This window comes from Sebastes umbrosus, chromosome 17 (genome assembly GCF_015220745.1).
Source record: "Sebastes umbrosus isolate fSebUmb1 chromosome 17, fSebUmb1.pri, whole genome shotgun sequence".
Taxonomy (NCBI): Eukaryota; Metazoa; Chordata; class Actinopteri; order Perciformes; family Sebastidae; genus Sebastes; species Sebastes umbrosus.
In genome coordinates this window covers 12,199,308-12,218,247 of record NC_051285.1, presented here as the reverse complement: position 1 = coordinate 12,218,247, position 18,940 = coordinate 12,199,308, and the positions used below count along the sequence as shown (strand labels likewise).

Below are 18,940 nucleotides of genomic sequence, written 5' to 3'. Positions count from 1 at the left end.
ACAAATGTTACTTACACATAATGCATCAGTAATAATAACCTAATAATCTAACATAATATAATACTGCCATTTTTCTTGCATTATGAGTACTTACTTTAAGTACATTTAAGTACACAGTACTTTTACATAAGTGACATTTTCAGTGCAGGACTTTTACTTGAAATATTGAAATTTTTATATTGCAGTGCTGCTACTTTTAGGCTACTTAAGAAGGGATTTCTAAACATTTCCTCCACCACTGATATTTTCTAATTTGATAATATGTTTGGCATGTGAAATCTTAATCTGCAACAACTAAAACTGATAAATAAATATATAATGTGTAAAGTACACTGTAAACAATTGCTGTTAATTTACAGCAGGATTTCGACAGTATTAACCTGTTATTGCTAAAAACAGTGCTTTACTGTTAAAACAAAAGAAAATCTGTTAAATTACGGTCATTGGCCGTTTTTTAACTGAACTATAATGTATTCTTAAAAAACAGCACAGTACTGCTGATCAACTGTCTAAAATATCATAAGTAACAGTTTTATGCAGTATTTTTTTTAATTCTGGGAAGAGCAATTTCACCTGATCTGCACCTGTGAGGCTGGATCCGTTCTTTTCTTCATCCATCCCCATCTTACTGATTATTTGGTGAGTAGTAATTTTATTTAATTAATAAATCTGTGCAAAGTCTATTAGTGGTGTTTCCAGTTAGTTTGCATTACTGAATATGTGTATGTCATGATAACCTGCTAAGTCTATTCATTTAGGCAAAAAATAATGTTTATTAAAATGTATGTAAAAAATACATCCTAAATAGTGCATTAAAACAAATCAATAAGATAATGTAAAAGAGGGGAAAAACAGCTATATAATGTATCTTTAAACAGTAAAATACTGTGAAATTAATAAAAAAAAAAAAAAAAAACAGTTCAAACTGTATTTTTCATTAACAGTACAAAGCTGTAAATTTCAGCTACAGTATAATAATGTTAATTTTACAGTAACATAAAGGCAACCCTGCTGCCATCAGTTCTTTACTGTTATTTTACTGGGACATTTTTAACAGTGTAGTAAAAAATAGAAATATATACATAAAGTACAAGTAAATTATACTTATGTAGTTAATCAATTATTCAATTATTATTTTTATAAATAGGCGAAAAAAAAAAAAAAGATTTAAGGGGCGAGAAAGTTTCATGGGGCTCCTTGTAAAGTTTGAATACCTGAGACAAGTTAATCGCTGTAACATGGACAGAATATGACTTGAGTCAGCAGGGCGTGCATGTATTGAGAGGCTTGTGGTTCATAGTGTCCACCTTCCTCCCTCTCCATCACACACCCTGTGCGGTGTCTTTCGTGCTGATCCAGCTGATGCCCATCCGCGCGTAAATGGAAAGCTTTTACGCACCGCGCGTCTTCACTTCAAAAGAGGTTTAATTGTTGTTTTTTTTGCATTGTCACACGCCTCGCCTGGTGCATAAGTAGGCCTCAGACACTGGGGATGTGCTGTGGAGATGTAAGGGATGCGGTAATACCTCACTACATAATAGAGGATAGAGGGGGGGGTAAAAGACAAGGCGTGCGTCGAGAGCGACTCAGACATCAATAACATCTCGCTCCTCATCAATAAGGCATTTTGATGGAGTTAATTAAATAGATTGCCTTGAAGGTTTCTCTGACATTATAATATTTAATCTAATGACCCCCCAATGGAGAACATCTGAAGGACGACTATCCAGCATCTAAGATACTAAAAAGACTTTGGAGATTTCTTTTTCTTTCTTGCAGCCATGGCTATCAACACTGATGCTGCCTTTGGGAAAAGCGCCCTGGGCGAGAGGGAAGTGTCCAATCCCACCGACTTCCAGGACACGGAGAAGCTGCTGAGCACCGGGACCACCGAGCCCAGCACCGGGCAGAGCAACATCAAGGCGTCTGACTCCTTCTGCCTCAACATCAGAGGCAGCGTCCGGTCGCTGGATGCGGACCAGAACGGACACAGATCACCGCTGAAGTCCGGATCCATCGGGCAGCTGGCGGCCCCACCCAGATCCCTGTCCCGTCTCAGCCTGGGTCCGCTGCCCAGCCCGATTCCACCCGGTTCCGTACCACCGAGTTACCTCTGGCTCGCCGTGCTCTCCTGTTTCTGCCCAGCCTTGCCACTCAACATATGTGCCTTGTGGTATGCAAACGTGGTGAGTGTTTACATTTATTTATTTTCATAATAACATAATAGAAGTGGTACATTATATATATACCACTTCTATTATTATTAATATGTTCTGTGATGTTCTGTTTTTAGCAGTTACCATATATTTTACTTTATTTATCTGCTTTTATTGTCTTGTGAAGCACTTTGTAACATCTGTTTTGAGAAGTGCTATATAAATATATGTATTATTATTATTATAAAGTAATTATTATTATTATCTGTATGTGCTTCATATGCTTGATTATTGCCAAATCAATTCATCATTGGCCAACCTGTGACACCGTCCTTCCAAGCAGCTCACAACAAGAGTATGCTCAGACTTGCCAACAGCATCTCTTCTGATCCCTTACATGTTTTAAATGGGGAATATCAACTTCTGCCCTCCAAGAGGCGATTTAGAGTCCCTATATTTAACCTGCATCAGGCTAAAGAAGGCTTTTGTCCATCAGTCCATCTTGTTGTTAAATACTATATTAATGTGCTGCTAAGGAGATGTAAATCCAGAAGACAGATGGTAATTTTGTAATGGGTTATGTATTAATAATTGTGATGTTTTGTTTTTTTCTTTTGGTGCGTTCAAATAATTCAGTGTTGATCACCTCCTCCCTTTTCCTTTTCCCATTAGTCGAGGTCTGTTCTCCATACAGGAGATATTGATGGAGCTAGGAAGTATGGGCGTCTGTCGATGCTGCTCAGCTGTCTGGCTATGCTGCTGGGTGTGGCTGTCATCATCTTCATAGTGTTTACAATAGGTATGGAAGAAAGACACGAAATAAAAAACACAACCCAACAGGATCTAAGTGTAAAGCTGTGTATCTTAATTTGTCTCTTTTTTCTTTGCCTCTCAGAGACCCAGAAGTGAACTGTGGGATGGAAGAAGTGTCCTTTAACTTCATCTGATCTCAAATTTGCACAGAAGAGAGGAGGAGGAAGAGGAGGAGGAATGTTGTTTTGAAGATGAAAAAGCACAAAAATCTGAGTTGAAAACAAGCTGAAGGGACTCTAATGTACAATGTATTGCTTTTTGGACAAAAGAAAAAGGAAAGAAGTCATTTCTCTTGCAACAACCATGTCCAATAACCCCACAAACTCAGGAACAAAGTAAGGAAAATGAAGGCTGCACGAGTGTAACTACTCATAGTCCAAACTAGTGGTGCACTGAGGTACACACCTGCCTGACACACAGACAATTGGATGGCATTTTGCTTATTAAAAAAAAATGGCATCATTAGATATGAGGATGTCCTAAAGACCAAAGATACCATCATCGTCAAAAAACAAACACATATAATAAAATAAATATACCGTCTCGTCGTCGGACAAAAACAAAAAAGCATCGGTGCACCTCTAGTCTGTAATGCTGCCACTGCCTGCCCTGTTTCTCTCAACATTTGCAACAAAGCGCGGACCGACTGTGGGAAGATGTATATATTGATTTCATACACTGTTTACAAACTCATGTACGTTTATCACAACAACGCCCTACTGCAGTCATAGTGTGATATCTTGCTTTGCGTGCTACTATGATAAATTGTTTCACACCTCATTACGTTTACAATATACTGCAAGATATGAATGGGGCTGTTCTCCCTGTATGCACTGTTCTTGGCACTCTGATGTTGATGTTTATACATTTATACTGTATGACTGGTTTACTGTGCCATAGTTCTGCATGTCTGAAATAAACTTGAATGAGCATGACAAGCTTGAAAGTGAGCTCATCACCTTTATTTTATCATATCATATAAAGAGGTACAACAAAGTAAAATATGACTTCATACATTTATAGGGCTAAAATTACAACAGGATATAGAAATGTTATCATAATTCAGAAAATAAATAAACTCTCCAATCTAGCAGTAGAAATAATTTCAATTTAGACTTTTTTTTTCATGTGATATATTTTTCTTTTCAAAATAAAATCCTTCCATAATTCTTTAAAGTGATGTTTTAAGGGGAGCAAATTACTATATGAAAACATGAAAGAAATGCCTTGAGATACAATGATATATTTTTTGTTCTTAGAGAAAGTAACGGTCCGTCAGTTGCCCATCAGTGGAAAGTGTAGAGCAACAGGAGAATGGTGCAGACGCCAATCACCCCGCCTAGAATTAAAGAGTCCCGCCTCTTGCGCAAATTGATTTTCTGGACGAGACTGTTGATGGTGGGGAAGCGATCTGAGGGGCGGGGAAGTGTGGTGAAGGAAAATAATTAAGATCGAAGCCTGCCTTCCCTTCTTTGCAGGGAACAAGAGACAGAAAGCAGCAGGGAAAGTACATCAGCGGGGCTCTTAACACAACCAGGAAGAGGAATAAATGGAGCCTAATGGTGTAAGTCTACTGTCTGACTGTCAGATCAGCTTCAGAGACAAAAACAATGTAAAGAAGTTCAAGACAAAATGATTAAAGGATACTGGCCAAAGTTGTGACCCTGGTTTGAATGGACTTCAACACCCCACGCTGAAATGTGATGTTCTCTTTGGTAGCCATGGCGATACTGGAGGGAAGAAGAAACAAGAGCAAGGATGATTAAAAAAAGTTATCATAAAACAGTCGCTATATCCTGACAGTAGTGCATGAGACAGGTAAGCTGAAAAAATTATGTGCCTCTGTGTCCTCCGATGTCCTCCGGTGCTCCTAATGGCATCTTCAAGATTTCACAGACCGATCAGGTTCCCGATCCAGGAAACAACCAATCAGAGCCGAGCTGGAGTCTGCCGTCTCTGAGCAGCTGTCAATCACTCGCAAACTCGAATAAAATGGTCAAACTAGGCAGCGCTGATCAAATATGAATCTATATTCTGTTACTGTAATGCCTATTTCTTGCCTCAAATGTTTTCAGAAACATTTCATATTTGATCAGCGCTGCCTAGTTTGACCGTTTGATCGGAGCTTGTGTGTGATTGACAGCTGCCTGTTGAATGAACAGCCAATAGGAACGCTCTTTCTCTGAAATGACCTGTGATTGGCCAAAGTCTCCCGTCGTCACGTGCTAGATTTTTTAAAGCCTTAAAACAGAGCCATGAGGAGGTGCAGAAGTCTAGTTTTCTCTCAGAACACTTGAATTACAATATGCTGAAAGGTTATTATGGATTTTTTGCCCAATGATGGCAAAAATATTCTGCCTACTGCAGGTTTAAGTTTAATGTTTCAGCTGAGAAGCCAAAAAGTAGGAAGGTATGATGGTCTGTTTAAATAGATGTGAATGTGCTGCGTTGCTTATGATGTGTGTGTGTGTGTGTGTGTGTGACTGAGTTGAGTGAGTGAGAGTAAAAGGAGAGGAGGAGAGTGAACGGGTCAATAAAGCTTACCTTATTGCATTGTCAATAAGACTATCTGAGCTGTGGACATAAAAGGAGAGAAAAAGTCAGACCAGCTCAACTGAAAAACCTGCATTTATAGAAAAATTTATAAAATGCACACTACATAAAATCATTTAAAACTACTATAATTTAACATTCAACACTTTTAACAAAAACCTTTTGATATAATTTCATACATATTATATCTATAAATCATCTGTTGGTCTAAGAGTCAAGGAATTACACAAGAGGACACAGGGAAAGCCCGTGCTGTGAAACCACACAGCTCTTTGTGTCTATTATCATAAAAGGAGCACTTCCTGTGATTCCTGCGAGACGGGAGAAGAGTGCTGGTTAATGGAGGAGTTTTGGGAAAGTCAGAATCTGATTGGTCAAATCAACCTCCCATCGTAGCCAATTAATCTCTATAATACAACTGCTCCGAACACGTACAGTAGTTGTATAGATTTCAGCATTGCAACCTGATCCCTGTGTTATTTGTTTTATGTGCATATAGGCACACAGATGGACGACACTGAACGCACACAGGAGGTTTACATCAGCTGCTATTAGCTGCTGAGATAAGTGATGGACAGAAAAATGAAGTGTTCAGTCCAGAGCCGAGTAGACCATATAAGGTCAGCGGCGTGCATCCTGGCCGACTCCACTGGAGAGCAAAAATCAATACTGCGCTTTATACTTCCTCCTCATCTATTCGTCCACCTCTCCCACTATCTATCTACTGCTCTCCTCTGCTTTTGCTCTCTATTCTTTACAGGCGAGGCAGCTTCTTTGCTTTTGTTTGTGTTCCTTTTTTTTTTCTTTCTTTAGTTTTTTCTACCTGAAACTACAGTACTTTCCTACTTATAAAACTTCACAAAGTGGTCTGATTTGTGTGAGCCTACTTGGCTTGATGGGGACACTTTCACAACAGTTCAAAGTTTAAAGGTTGAAAAGTCAAATGGCCAACTGTCAGCTTGGTGTAACAACATTAAACGCTTTAAAATACAGTAAGTGAGGCAGAAACGTGCAGCTGGCTTTGAAAAGACAATGAGATGAAGGTTAAAAGCAGCAGAGTGGTACGGAAAGTTTTAAATGTGTTTGCTGCTCTGACAACAATTAACATTTGGTGGCAGGCGGCGAGAGTGAGTTTTAAGACAACGTGCGCCACAGAAGGATCCATTTAAGGGAAACACTTCTGGTTGTTGTGGCTGAGAGGCTGAACAACTCTTAGTTATATCATAGAGCTAATAGTTCACTGTGTACACATCAGGACTGTCTGGCACTACACAAATACCACACAAATAATTACAAAACTAAGTACACACAAATGATTGTACTCATACATTCCTGAGTTTTATACAGAAATGGTGAGTCTGGCCACCAACAACAGAGAATAGTACTAAGAGAACATGATTACAATAAATGGCTGTTCCTACCACAACGCTACGGACATCAAATATCCACAACGTTCACACCACAGAACTGTATTTCAGCATGTTGCATACAAGCATCACTTTTCCAAGTAATTGCTAAATATGCATCTTCTTGCAGAGCTATGAATAAGTGGTGTTACTATTGAAAATATGTTGATGTAAAACTGATAAACAAACTCTCTCCTCCCCTTTTAGATTCTGTGGAAATGAGGGCATAAGCTGGATCAATAATGAAATACAGATCAGAATCACATCTGTATTTGATACCTGGCAAAGCACAGCATTGTTTATTCTGGGGCTGGCCTCGACTAAAGAAATTATTAGTTGACTAACACATATGATTTTGTCGACAAATCGATTATTTGATTTAATCGACGGATCTGTAAAACAGAGTTTCTCCAAAAGCACCACTTTAAATCTTGTGTTTACCAGAGATGTGCTCATAAGTTTCTTGGAAAAATGCAACAGCATGAAAAAAGTATAAAAACAGAGTAATCGACTAAAGAAATCTTAGTCGACTAAGATCAAAAAGACCAATTAGTTGACTAATTGACTCATCGACTAAGAGGGGGCAGCCATAGTTTCTTCATATCTCCTCATATCTACCATCTCAGACTCTACATGAGTCAGTCTCTTACTTGGCTTCATGTCAGAGGCCCTGTTCAGATCTGACATTAACATGCGTCCTGAGTGATCGGATCACAAGTGGACAGCTTTAAGTACGTCTGCTCACACCTGGCATTAGGATACGTCTCCACATCCGTTTCCAGTGACCACCGCTCTATTATGCAAATAAACACGTAGTGAACACACGGTTAATACAGCAGCCGTTGTGACGTAATATTACATGAATGTCAGTAGTAACATCCTATATGTTTGTGAATTTGTGTACATTCTATTAACACCAAGATATAAGGTTATTGTACCGGCGGTCCCCGGTGACCTCCGTGCCGCCAGCACCGCTGCCGTTACCAGGCAACAGCGGGGTACAGAGCTTCAGAGAGCGGGGGATGAGAGAGAGCGAATGTGTGAGTGTCATCTCCGTGCAAAGCACCGGAACAAAATCACTGACACAACTCCAACAGTATGATATTAATGCACTTTGCGTGCCTAGTCTGATAGTCTGTAGATATGTAGCCTATAGATAAGATATATTTGAATGAATTAAAATTTAGATTATTAAGAGCACAAAGGCTGTTTCCACGCTGCGAGGCAGACAACCGCTCACGTCTGCCTGTCTGTTCATATCCTTAATGTGGCCCAGGTCACATTCGCGTACACACTGCTGAAAGAATGTGGCCATATGTAGCCCAGACCACCTCTGAATGTGGACTTGTGATCCAATCACTGAGGACGCATGTTAATACCAGGTCTGAACAGGGCCTGAGTCAACTGCTCTATCTTCATTTACTTTGTTTGTTTACATAAATGTTACCCATTAAGCTGATGCTGTGTCCCAGATGTGGTAATGCAGAACAGTCCTACATCAAAAACATTACAGCCAGACAGTAGCAACAAGTGTTGCCATGGGATTTTACAGGACAACACTTTATATTTCATCATTTTTATTCATCTTTTTAGGCTCATCTGTCCACTTTTCAGCCCGACCAGTATCTTACAACAACAGAAACATTTCCAACGGTTGCAATGAAACGAGGACCGAGTACAATGTTAAAGGTAAGTTTAACTGAGCATCTTTATCTGAGAGTCTATTTTCTGTGGTAGACAGTTTTATAATATCGTCCTCTACAGGTGATATTGAAGAAAATGTCTCTCTGGGTGACGTCAGCAACATTAATGTTTCTGGAACAAACCGAGGATGCATCGGAGGAGGGAACGTCTACAATGTGACCGGTGGGTTATCTTTCTCATACGGCTGCTAGGCAATGTGGGTGAATCTATTTTTGATTCATTACTCAGACATCATTACAGCACATATCAATCTGAGCATGATTAACTGTTTCCACTCTCTTGTATTCCTGGTATTTCAATAGGACGAATTGCAGCCAAGTCCAATATTGGCAATGTCAGTAATGTTACTGTTGGTAACAACTCAGGATCGATTGGTTCAGGGAACCGCATCAACATCAGCTGAGGTAAGAGTGAAGAGCACATATTTATTGGTCACATAGGACACACAGTATTGAATGTGTACATGTGCATATGGCATGTTTAGGTGTGTTAATATATTCTGTTAATGCATCAGTTGTTTATAATCAATATTTTTATTCCATCTTGCTCTCCCTTCTTTCTTCTCTCTCCCTTTCTTTCTATTTTCTCTCTTAGGAAATTGCAATCCAACAGATCATGACCCACTCGGCCAAAAATTATGTCTTATGATGGAAATCTTATTCATGCATTGAAATCAGATTAAAGATTCTTCAACTTTAATATTAAAGAAATAGCTGCATTAAACTGTCTTTGCATTGTTTATTTCATTGTTTTTTTGTCTTTTAATTTAAAGCTGAGCGCTAGGAACACGGGAAAGATAGATTAGAAGTCTGATTAATAAAAAACAGACATCTGATCACCAACTAAACACCAAAATAAAACAACAACGGTACGACCGGCCTCAGACAGACCAACCCACCATCTAAGTGTATCAATGAGGATCCTGTGATCGACTGTTTCGAAGGCTGAAATACAATCCAACAAACCTCAAAATGAGATTTCCACAGAGACAGCATGAACAAGGATGTCAGTCTACACTTTGTCTGTGAGAACAGCCAGACTGAGAGTTGATTTCTAGATTTTTAATAAACTGAGCGGCAGCTGAATGATAATTAGCCATGCTAGCTGTGTGGTTCTAGGGATGGCAGTGTTGGTCGGTCCAAACTGAAATATCTCAACACATATGAGATGGATTGGCATGACAATTTGTACAGACATTCATGGTCCCCAGAGGATGAAGTCCACTGACTTTTGTGATCAACTCAAACGAATCAGTGCGCGAGAAGAGAAATGGAAGTGAGGAAAGCAAGCCAACGTGTGAAGTCAAGAGGAAAAACACAGAAGGCTCTTCTCATGTTTCATCTTCATCTCATCTCATCAGTCAAATATACATAAGTTCACGACATGGTCATCTGGAATGAAGCTAAGTGATGAGGAAAATGGTTGGCAAACGCTGCTTTACTTCATGTAAGTACCATAACAACGACGCCACCCTTTTTCCCTTTTTGAATGACGAATACAGACTACCAACACCTGCTTGTGTGGAGAGATATTTCATCTCACGCAGGCGCAGAACGTACGTGGTAGTTGGCCGTCGGCTGTCGTCTTTGCGGTGGGTTCACGTGCAGCATTTTGGCCAAGACACAGGCGACGTGAGGCGACTCAACGGAAGGCCTTCGCCGCTAGTTCTTTGATGTTGGGTTGGTGTGTCCCAAGCTTGAGTGAAACGTCTCAAAAAGTTTTGGATGGACTACCATGAAATTTGGTTCAGACATACATTGTCACCCTCAGAATGAATATTAATAACTTTGGTGGTCCCCCCTGACTTTTTATCAAGCACCACCATCATGTAAAAATTTGAATATGTCCGATACTTTGGTTTAGGATGACATTCCCATCAGCCTCAGCCGTAGTTTGTTTAGTGCTAATTAGCAAATGTTAGCATGAGTGAATATTGTAAAGATTATATCTACTAAACAACAAGGCTCTTAGTTTTGTTTTTCAAAATAAAAGGAAAAAAATAAAATGTTTTATTCGTTCTAAAATGATTGTAGAGTTGGATGCAAATCATATTTATTTAAGCAGCAGCTGAACACTACACATGATTGTAATCATTTGGATTGGAAGAAGATCGCAAATTGCGACACTGTCTCCGTTAAGGAATTTGGCGAGGTGGTGTTTGGATTGGAAGCCTGCTTCTAGACCTCTGAATCACAGGCCACATATTCGAGTATTACAGTGATTTAAATAGAATGAAATTAATAATAACAAAAATGGCAATTCTGTCTGATAATCAGGCAAGTGAATTGGTGTATTATGACAGATTGGCAGCAAGGTGGGGCTGTATCCAAACCTATGGACAGAGATATGATTGATCCTTTGATGCTATTGATCTAACGGACATGGTAACATTTTCAAAAAGAAGATTGAGAAGTGGATCATATAAAAGAAATAAATAAAAACAAATGCATGGCTTCAATAAGATTATTAAAATAAGCTGCTCTAGCAAAGCTGGGCCCAAGCACTAAAATCCTAGCACTAAATTAAAGAAACTTGAACTTTCGGAGAGCTGACTCAAACAACTTAAAATAAGCCTCCGGTGTTTTCTCCGTTACATAATGTTTCCTCACGTAAACACACTCAAACAACATATTTACTCTCAAGGAAGTTTTGACAATAGCAAAATAGCTGGCTGATCCCAAGTCAGCCAGCATCTAAAATTATTCTTAAGATTAAAACATTATTATTTAAAACCAAAGAAAACATAATTATCATCCTTTTTTTTTTTTTTTTTTTTCTGATTTATGATTAGATGTCCGTGCTGTTTCCAGCCACCACATTGCTGATTCACAAGTTTTAGTTGAGACAAACTCAAACTGAAAGTGAAGCTTCGGGTCATACAGTCGCTTAACCAGAACCAAAAGTTCCGGTTAAAGTCAGAACTGAAACTCGTGACTTGTGGTAATTTTGTGGTTTCAGAAAGGAACATTTAAAAAAGATGAGTGAGTCTGAAATTGGAAGTAATTCATATTAAACATTTGACTTACTGTCATAATAAGACTACTGCTTTTGATATGTCAAATGCTAAATGAACATCAGGGTCTGCTGTGAAATATCACTTGAATAAATAAGCAGATTTAGAAAACAGTCCAACAAATCATATGTCACAGCACTGGCTGAAAGATGATACTAAATATCGGAGGTGTAGACCGCTATTTGTGTTCAAATCTGTCATCAATCCATTTAAAGGGCCAGTGTGTACCATTTTGGGGGATCTATTAGCAGAAATGGAATAGAATATTGATAACTATGTTTTCATTAGTGTATAATCACCTGAAACTAAGAGTTGTTGTGTTTTCATTAGCTTAGAATGAGGCCTTCATATCTACATAGGGAGAGGGTCCTGTTCACAGAGTCTGCGATGTTTCTACAGTACCCCAGAACGGACAAACCTAACACTGGCTCTAGAGAGAGCCTTCCACGTTTTTATGTTACCTGAAGGCCAACGTAAATCCCCGCAACCGTCTCCTAAAAACGTTGTTTCCATTCAACTAAACTACATTCTCAATTATGTTTGTAAGGGGACATATTTTATTGAAAGTTACATGGAATAATAACGAGTATAACAAGCGGGAAAGGTTAGATGGGTCCAACAAACAACGGACTTTCCCCCAGGAGACCACTATTCTTGTCCAGTGTGAAACATCATTTTAAGCCAAACCATGATGTGTCGTTGCCTAAACCTAACTAAATAGTTTTGTTGCGTTTTTCGTTTTCTTTTGTTTCAATTTACAACGTTAACCACACGTTTAAAACTGCGACTGTAATCCGGGAGAAAATACGTTTCACTTGAAATGTTTGAAAAAAGTAGTTAAGTTGTATAGCAACGTCATTTTGTAGGGAGACTGGGTTGTTCTCCGGTAACGTGAGTGCAAAACCATGGTACCTCCAGCCGCCGTCTGACTTCCGTTGGTCCTTAAGTAGTGTTATTATGGTAAGGATGGCCTCTGAGCGAGGCGAACGGTGTTACCACGGTTTTGCACTCGGCGGCTCACGTTACCGCAGTCTTGGAAAGGGAGGAGTGAGCGGAGGGGTACTCAGTTGGTTGCAATCTGCAACCACACCACTAGATGCCACCAAATCCTAGACACTGTACTTTTAATTATTCATATCCATCCATTATCTGTAAAAAAAAAAGTAGTAATGTGCCTCAATTAGCATTTAGATAAGTGATGAGATATAACAACTTTGTTTAGATTGTGTGTGTTAAAGCTAGACTTACATTTGATATAACCTTTGAATTGCTTGCTTATTACATATAACTTCTTCAAATCCATGGGCCTCCTTCACAGCCACGTGAGAACATTTCTGAGTATGATTTAAAAAAAAGTTTTTGAAATTGAACCTCAGCGCTGTGAGACAAAATGTCACAGTTCTCCATTTAGACTCTGTCGGAACAAACGAGTTTTGCTGAACAAACAAAAAACACCTGTTAACCAGATTAAGGAAGTTCCTCCTACTAAACCCCCAAAGACATGACTGCGCATGTGCAGCACACTTATAAAAGCAGTCTTCTCTCCTCAACGCAACCTTAAAGCTCACCTCACAGCACAGGACCAACAACTGAAACCAGTGGTAAGATAAAGACGGTGTGTGTGTCTGTCATATATCATATTTTGCATTTTATATTGAGGCTATGTCAGACTCTGTGCTAAAGTTAAATAATTCAAGTGAGATACCCAATACGCTCTAAATAAGTGTACAACATTTTGACTGAACCCATTTTTATGACAATCACGGTTTTACTTTCCTCTAAGTCATTCTCTGACTGTCTACATTTCAGCAGGAACAATGGCAAGCGTTGCAAACACCATAGACGTTTCCGTTGGCGACAACGCCGGGCAGGTTGGTGCTGGAAATGAATTTGACGTTAAAGGTAAATCCTAGTGTGACTATACTATTCTGTCAGGTTGTCTTGACAGTTTCATTAAATCTCTTTGTCTCATGACTACTCTTACAGGAGGTCTCGGAAAAACTTCATCTCTGGGCAACACCGTTGGCATCGAAGTAGGAGGAAAGAATACAGCGACTGGATGCATTGGAGCGGACAACAAATATGAACTAAAAGGTGATTTATTCATTGTATTGCAAGAACAATATTAACAGTTTATTTCCGATTCATTACTCATGTTCAGATATCAGCATTTTTAGGCTAAACTCTGAGGTTATGTGGTTTTTAATTCCTTCTCTCATTCTTCATATTTCAACAGGAGGAGCTCATGGATCTGTCGGCAACACTGCTGTGGTTACAGTTAAAGGTGATAACTCAGGAGCCATTGGTTCAGGGAATAAGGTCAACATCAGCTGAGGTAAGAAGTCAGAGATTTACTTGCCACATTGGACATAGCATCAGATGTGTGCATATAATATGCTTATGTTAATTATATAATTCATATATATTAATAGGACTGTCAGCGACCAAAGAAATTCTTAGTCGACTAACACTCATACGATTTTGTCGACTACTCGATGAGTTCATTTAATCGACAGATCTGTAAAACTGAGTTTCTCCACAAAGAATCACACAAAAGCACCACTTTAAATCTTGTATTTACCAGAGATGTGCTCATAAGTTTCTTGGAAATTATTCATTCAGCATGAAAAAAGCATAAAAACCGACTAAAGAAATCTTAGTGGACTAACAGCAAAACGACCAATAAGTCGACTAATTGACTAAGAGGGAGCAGCAATGTACATTATTAATGTAATTTTTTCCTGTGAATGCATCATTGTAAAACTACATAATGTGAATTTTCTCATCTTTCTCACTCTCTTTGTCTTTCTCCCTTTTAGGAAATCACCCTCCAACAGATAAAGGACAACTCTTCTAAAAATGATAGACACATAATTGAAATTCAAATGTCTAAACAAAGTATTAACAAACGTTAGATGTTTGATTTCAAATCGGCAAAAATGACATGTCATTTATCAGATGAATGGAAAATAAATAAAAGAGAAATTAAAATCCATCTGCTGTGTGATACCGTTTTTTTTTTACTATCTCTGACCTTACTGTACTTACTGTGTATATATATATGTATATATATATTCAGTGCCTTGAAAATGTTCTTCTATGTCGTCCTTCATCCAAACATGGTCATGAATTTGTTTCGGATGTTGCTTTGTCCTTGTGATGTAGTTTTTATCAGGTAACTGAATACCAGCAGTTGGATTTGTAACTAATCTCCCTTCAAATTTAGTTGTGTCATAATAAAGGGAGCAAATCCTATTACTACAGAGGGATGCTGAGTTGATAGAGAATACAGAGCATACTATTTTGAATCAATAAACACCTAGATGTATTTCAATGGTTTGGTTTTTATTTTACATTTATCTAGAGAAAAAATAATCAATAATGAATCCATCACTCAGCTCTATACTTGTCTATACCAGGCTGCCAGTTTGGCAGAAGAGATGAGCAAATGCTTTGTGTTTGTTGTAAAGTCAGCAGACGTCAGTGAGCAACAGTTGCTTTGGGGCTAAGTGTGAGTGAATGTCAAAATGAATATACTCTATGTGTCTTGGTTAAATTCTGGATCTATGAGGTGCTCTACGTTTAAAAAAGATACAGAAAAGATGATACAAGATTTAAGGAAATGATCTCTGGCAAATATGCTTTTTTCTAATAGTTGAGATTTCGTGAGGTGTACTCTAGTCTTGAACTTGGATATGAAATAAGAGATTAATGTCAAGATATCAAACGTATTCAAACTTTGAACTGTGCAGTTAAAATTACTTGTATGGACAACATTGTAGATAGTGACAGTCAAACTATTGTGTCACTAGGTGTCTGTGACAAAAAGCTCAAGGTGTCCGTTCAAAGTCCCAACTCACAAACATTCTTCAAAAAGGGGAAGGAAAATATGCAAATCAACAATGTCACAATTTGTGCAGATTTGACTACAGAGCCAGCAGCACAACTGAACTATCATTAAAGTTAGAAGATGGATCGACCGTGTGAACGGCGTGCCTCCGTTTCCTGTGTGGAATGAGTCATGAGCGTGGCAGCAAGACCTCGGATCTGAGCGAAGCGAACGGTGTTACCACGGTTTTGCACTCGGCGGCTCACGTTACTGCAGTCTTGGAAAGGGAGGAGTGAGCGGAAGGGTACTCAGTTGGTTGCAATCTGCAACCACACCACTAGATGCCACCAAATCCTAGACACTGTACTTTTAATTATTCATATCCATCCATTATCTGTAAAAAAAAAAAAGTAGTAATGTGCCTCAATTAGCATTTAGATAAGTGATGAGATATAACAACTTTGTTTAGATTGTGTGTGTTAAAGCTAGACTTACATTTGATATAACCTTTGAATTGCTTGCTTATTACATATAACTTCTTCAAATCCATGGGCCTCCTTCACAGCCACGTGAGAACATTTCTGAGTATGATTTAAAAAAAAAAAACGTTTTGAAATTGAACCTCAGCACTGCGAGACAAAATGTCACAGTTCTCCATTTAGACTCTGTCGGAACAAACGAGTTTTGCTGAACAAACAAAAAACACCTGTTAACCAGATTAAGGAAGTTCCTCCTACTAAACCCCCAAAGACATGACTGCGCATGTGCAGCACACTTATAAAAGCAGTCTTCTCTCCTCAACGCAACCTTAAAGCTCACCTCACAGCACAGGACCAACAACTGAAACTAGTGGTAAGATAAAGACGGTGTGTGTGTCTGTCATATATCATATTTTGCATTTTATATTGAGGCTATGTCAGACTCTGTGCTAAAGTTAAATAATTCAAGTGAGATACCCAATACGCTCTAAATAAGTGTACAACATTTTGACTGAACCCATTTTTATGACAATCACTGTTTTACTTTCCTCTAAGTCATTCTCTGACTGTCTACATTTCAGCAGGAACAATGGCAAGCATTGCAAACACCGTAGACGTTTCCGTTGGCGACAACGCCGGGCAGGTTGGTGCTGGAAATGAATTTGACGTTAAAGGTAAATCCTAGTGTGACTATACTATTCTGTCAGGTTGTCTTGACAGTTTCATTAAATCTCTTTGTCTCATGACTACTCTTACAGGAGGTCTCGGAAAAGATGCATCTCTGGGCAACACCGTTGGCATCGAAGTAGGAGGAGAGAATACAAAGACTGGATGCATTGGAGCGGACAACAAATATGAACTAAAAGGTGATTTATTCATTGTATTGCAAGAACAATATTAACAGTTTATTTCCGATTGATTACTCATGTTCAGATATCAGCATTTTTTAAACTAAACTCTGAGGTTATGTGGTTTTTAATTCCTTCTCTCATTCTTCATATTTCAACAGGAGGAGCTCATGGATCTGTCGGCAACACTGCTGTGGTTACAGTTAAAGGTGATAACTCAGGAGCCATTGGTTCAGGGAATAAGGTCAACATCAGCTGAGGTAAGAAGTCAGAGATTTACTTGCCACATTGGACATAGCATCAGATGTGTGCATATAATATGCTTATGTTAATTATATAATTCATATATATTAATAGGACTGTCAGTGACCAAAGAAATTCTTAGTCGACTAACACTCATACGATTTTGTCGACTACTCGATGAGTTCATTTAATCGACAGATCTGTAAAACTGAGTTTCTCCACAAAGAATCACACAAAACACCACTTTAAATCTTGTATTTACCAGAGATATGCTCATAAGTTTCTTGGAAATAATTCATTCAGCATGAAAAAAGCATAAAAACCGACTAAAGAAATATTAGTGGACTAACACCAAAACGACCAATAAGTCGACTAATTGACTAAGAGGGAGCAGCAATGTACATTATTAATGTAATTTTTTCCTGTGAATGTATCATTGTAAAACTACATAATGTGAATTTTCTCATCTTTCTCACTCTCTTTGTCTTTCTCCCTTTTAGGAAATCACCCTCCAACAGATAAGGGACAACTCTTCTAAAAATGATAGACACATAATTGAAATTCAAATGTCTAAACAAAGTATTAACAAACGTTAGATGCTTGATTTCAAATCGGCAAAAATGACATGTCATTTATCAGATGAATGGAAAATAAATAAAAGAGAAATTAAAATCCATCTGCTGTGTGATACCGTTTTTTTTTTTACTATCTCTGACCTTACTGTACTTACTGTGTATATATATATGTATATATATATTCAGTGCCTTGAAAATGTTCTTCTATGTCGTCCTTCATCCAAACATGGTCATGAATTTGTTTCGGATGTTGCTTTGTCCTTGTGATGTAGTTTTTATCAGGTAACTGAATACCAGCAGTTGGGTTTGTAACTAATCTCCCTTCAAATTTAGTTGTGTCATAATAAAGGGAGCAAATCCTATTACTACAGAGGGATGCTGAGTTGATAGAGAATACAGAGCATACTATTTTGAATCAATAAACACCTAGATGTATTTCAATGGTTTGGTTTTTATTTTACATTTATCTAGAGAAAAAATAATCAATAATGAATCCATCACTCAGCTCTATACTTGTCTATACTAGGCTGCCAGTTTGGCAGAAGAGATGAGCAAATGCTTTGTGTTTGTTGTAAAGTCAGCAGACGTCACTGAGCAACAGTCACTTTGGGGCTAAGTGTGAGTGAATGTCAAAATTAATATACTCTATGTGTCTTGGTTAAATTCTGGATCTATGAGGTGCTCTACGTTTAAAAAAGATACAGAAAAGATTATACAAGATTGAAGGAAATGATCTCTGGCAAATATGCCTTTTTCTAATAGTTGAGATTTCGTGAGGTGTACTCTAGTCTTGAACTTGGATATGAAATAAGAGATTAATGTCAAGATATCAAATGTATTCAAACTTTGAACTGTGCAGTTAAAATTACTTGTATGGACAACATTGTAGATAGTGACACAGTCAAACTACTGAGGCCAGTTACAGGACCAATATAATATAATATAATATAATATAAATATATATATAACTGCAATATATTTCATTATTTGGGTGTTCAGTTAAAATGTTAATGTCAACTAGGGTTGGGTGATATGGTCAAAATCAATATCACCATATCAATAAGAATATAGTGCAGATTACTGCATGTATCACAATATGGCAAATATTTGCAAACTTGCATGAAATTTAAATTGATGTTGATGTAAATAACTATTATGTTTTACTTCAGACAATGGATAAAATGGACACATTTTTGTAACATATTAACACAATATAATGTATTAAGATCTTCACAAAATGACTCCACTGAAGGTCGATAATAATACTGAATTATATCAGAGCCCCAAAGTCAACCATTCTCCAATAACTCCTACAAACCTT

The 18,940-nt window shown here is 38.1% G+C and overlaps 2 protein-coding genes and 3 long non-coding RNA genes across 6 annotated transcripts in view; 4 read left to right on the top strand and 1 right to left on the bottom strand.

Annotated features, from left to right (window-relative positions):
* The first annotated feature begins 1,160 nt into the window (after positions 1-1,160).
* LOC119475833 (trafficking regulator of GLUT4 1-like) lies at positions 1,161-3,909 on the top strand. Its single transcript, XM_037748894.1, has 3 exons — positions 1,161-2,186; positions 2,829-2,955; positions 3,052-3,909. The coding sequence occupies exons 1-3, from the start codon at positions 1,782-1,784 to the stop codon at positions 3,063-3,065; spliced, it is 546 nt and encodes a 181-aa protein (XP_037604822.1). The 5' UTR covers positions 1,161-1,781; the 3' UTR covers positions 3,066-3,909.
* Positions 3,910-3,916: 7 nt separating this feature from the next.
* LOC119475831 (Golgi SNAP receptor complex member 1-like) overlaps positions 3,917-18,940 on the bottom strand; it is a 35,368-nt gene continuing 20,344 nt past the window's right edge. For both annotated transcript variants that reach the window (XM_037748892.1, XM_037748893.1), the window contains exons 7-9: positions 5,514-5,543; positions 4,617-4,699; positions 3,917-4,380 (exon numbers count right to left, since the gene is read on the bottom strand). In XM_037748892.1, the coding sequence (XP_037604820.1) occupies positions 4,256-4,380; positions 4,617-4,699; positions 5,514-5,543 (238 nt within the window). In that variant the 3' untranslated portion in view covers positions 3,917-4,255. The remainder of the gene's footprint in view (positions 4,381-4,616; positions 4,700-5,513; positions 5,544-18,940) is intronic.
* LOC119475836 lies at positions 8,413-9,355 on the top strand. The gene is made up of 4 exons (XR_005203896.1): positions 8,413-8,617; positions 8,693-8,794; positions 8,935-9,036; positions 9,227-9,355. It is a non-coding gene; the product is annotated as an uncharacterized LOC119475836 (long non-coding RNA).
* Positions 13,140-14,640, top strand: LOC119475835. The gene is made up of 5 exons (XR_005203895.1): positions 13,140-13,246; positions 13,455-13,547; positions 13,632-13,739; positions 13,882-13,980; positions 14,465-14,640. It is a non-coding gene; the product is annotated as an uncharacterized LOC119475835 (long non-coding RNA).
* LOC119475834 lies at positions 16,267-17,720 on the top strand. Its single transcript, XR_005203894.1, has 5 exons — positions 16,267-16,326; positions 16,535-16,627; positions 16,712-16,819; positions 16,963-17,061; positions 17,545-17,720. It is a non-coding gene; the product is annotated as an uncharacterized LOC119475834 (long non-coding RNA).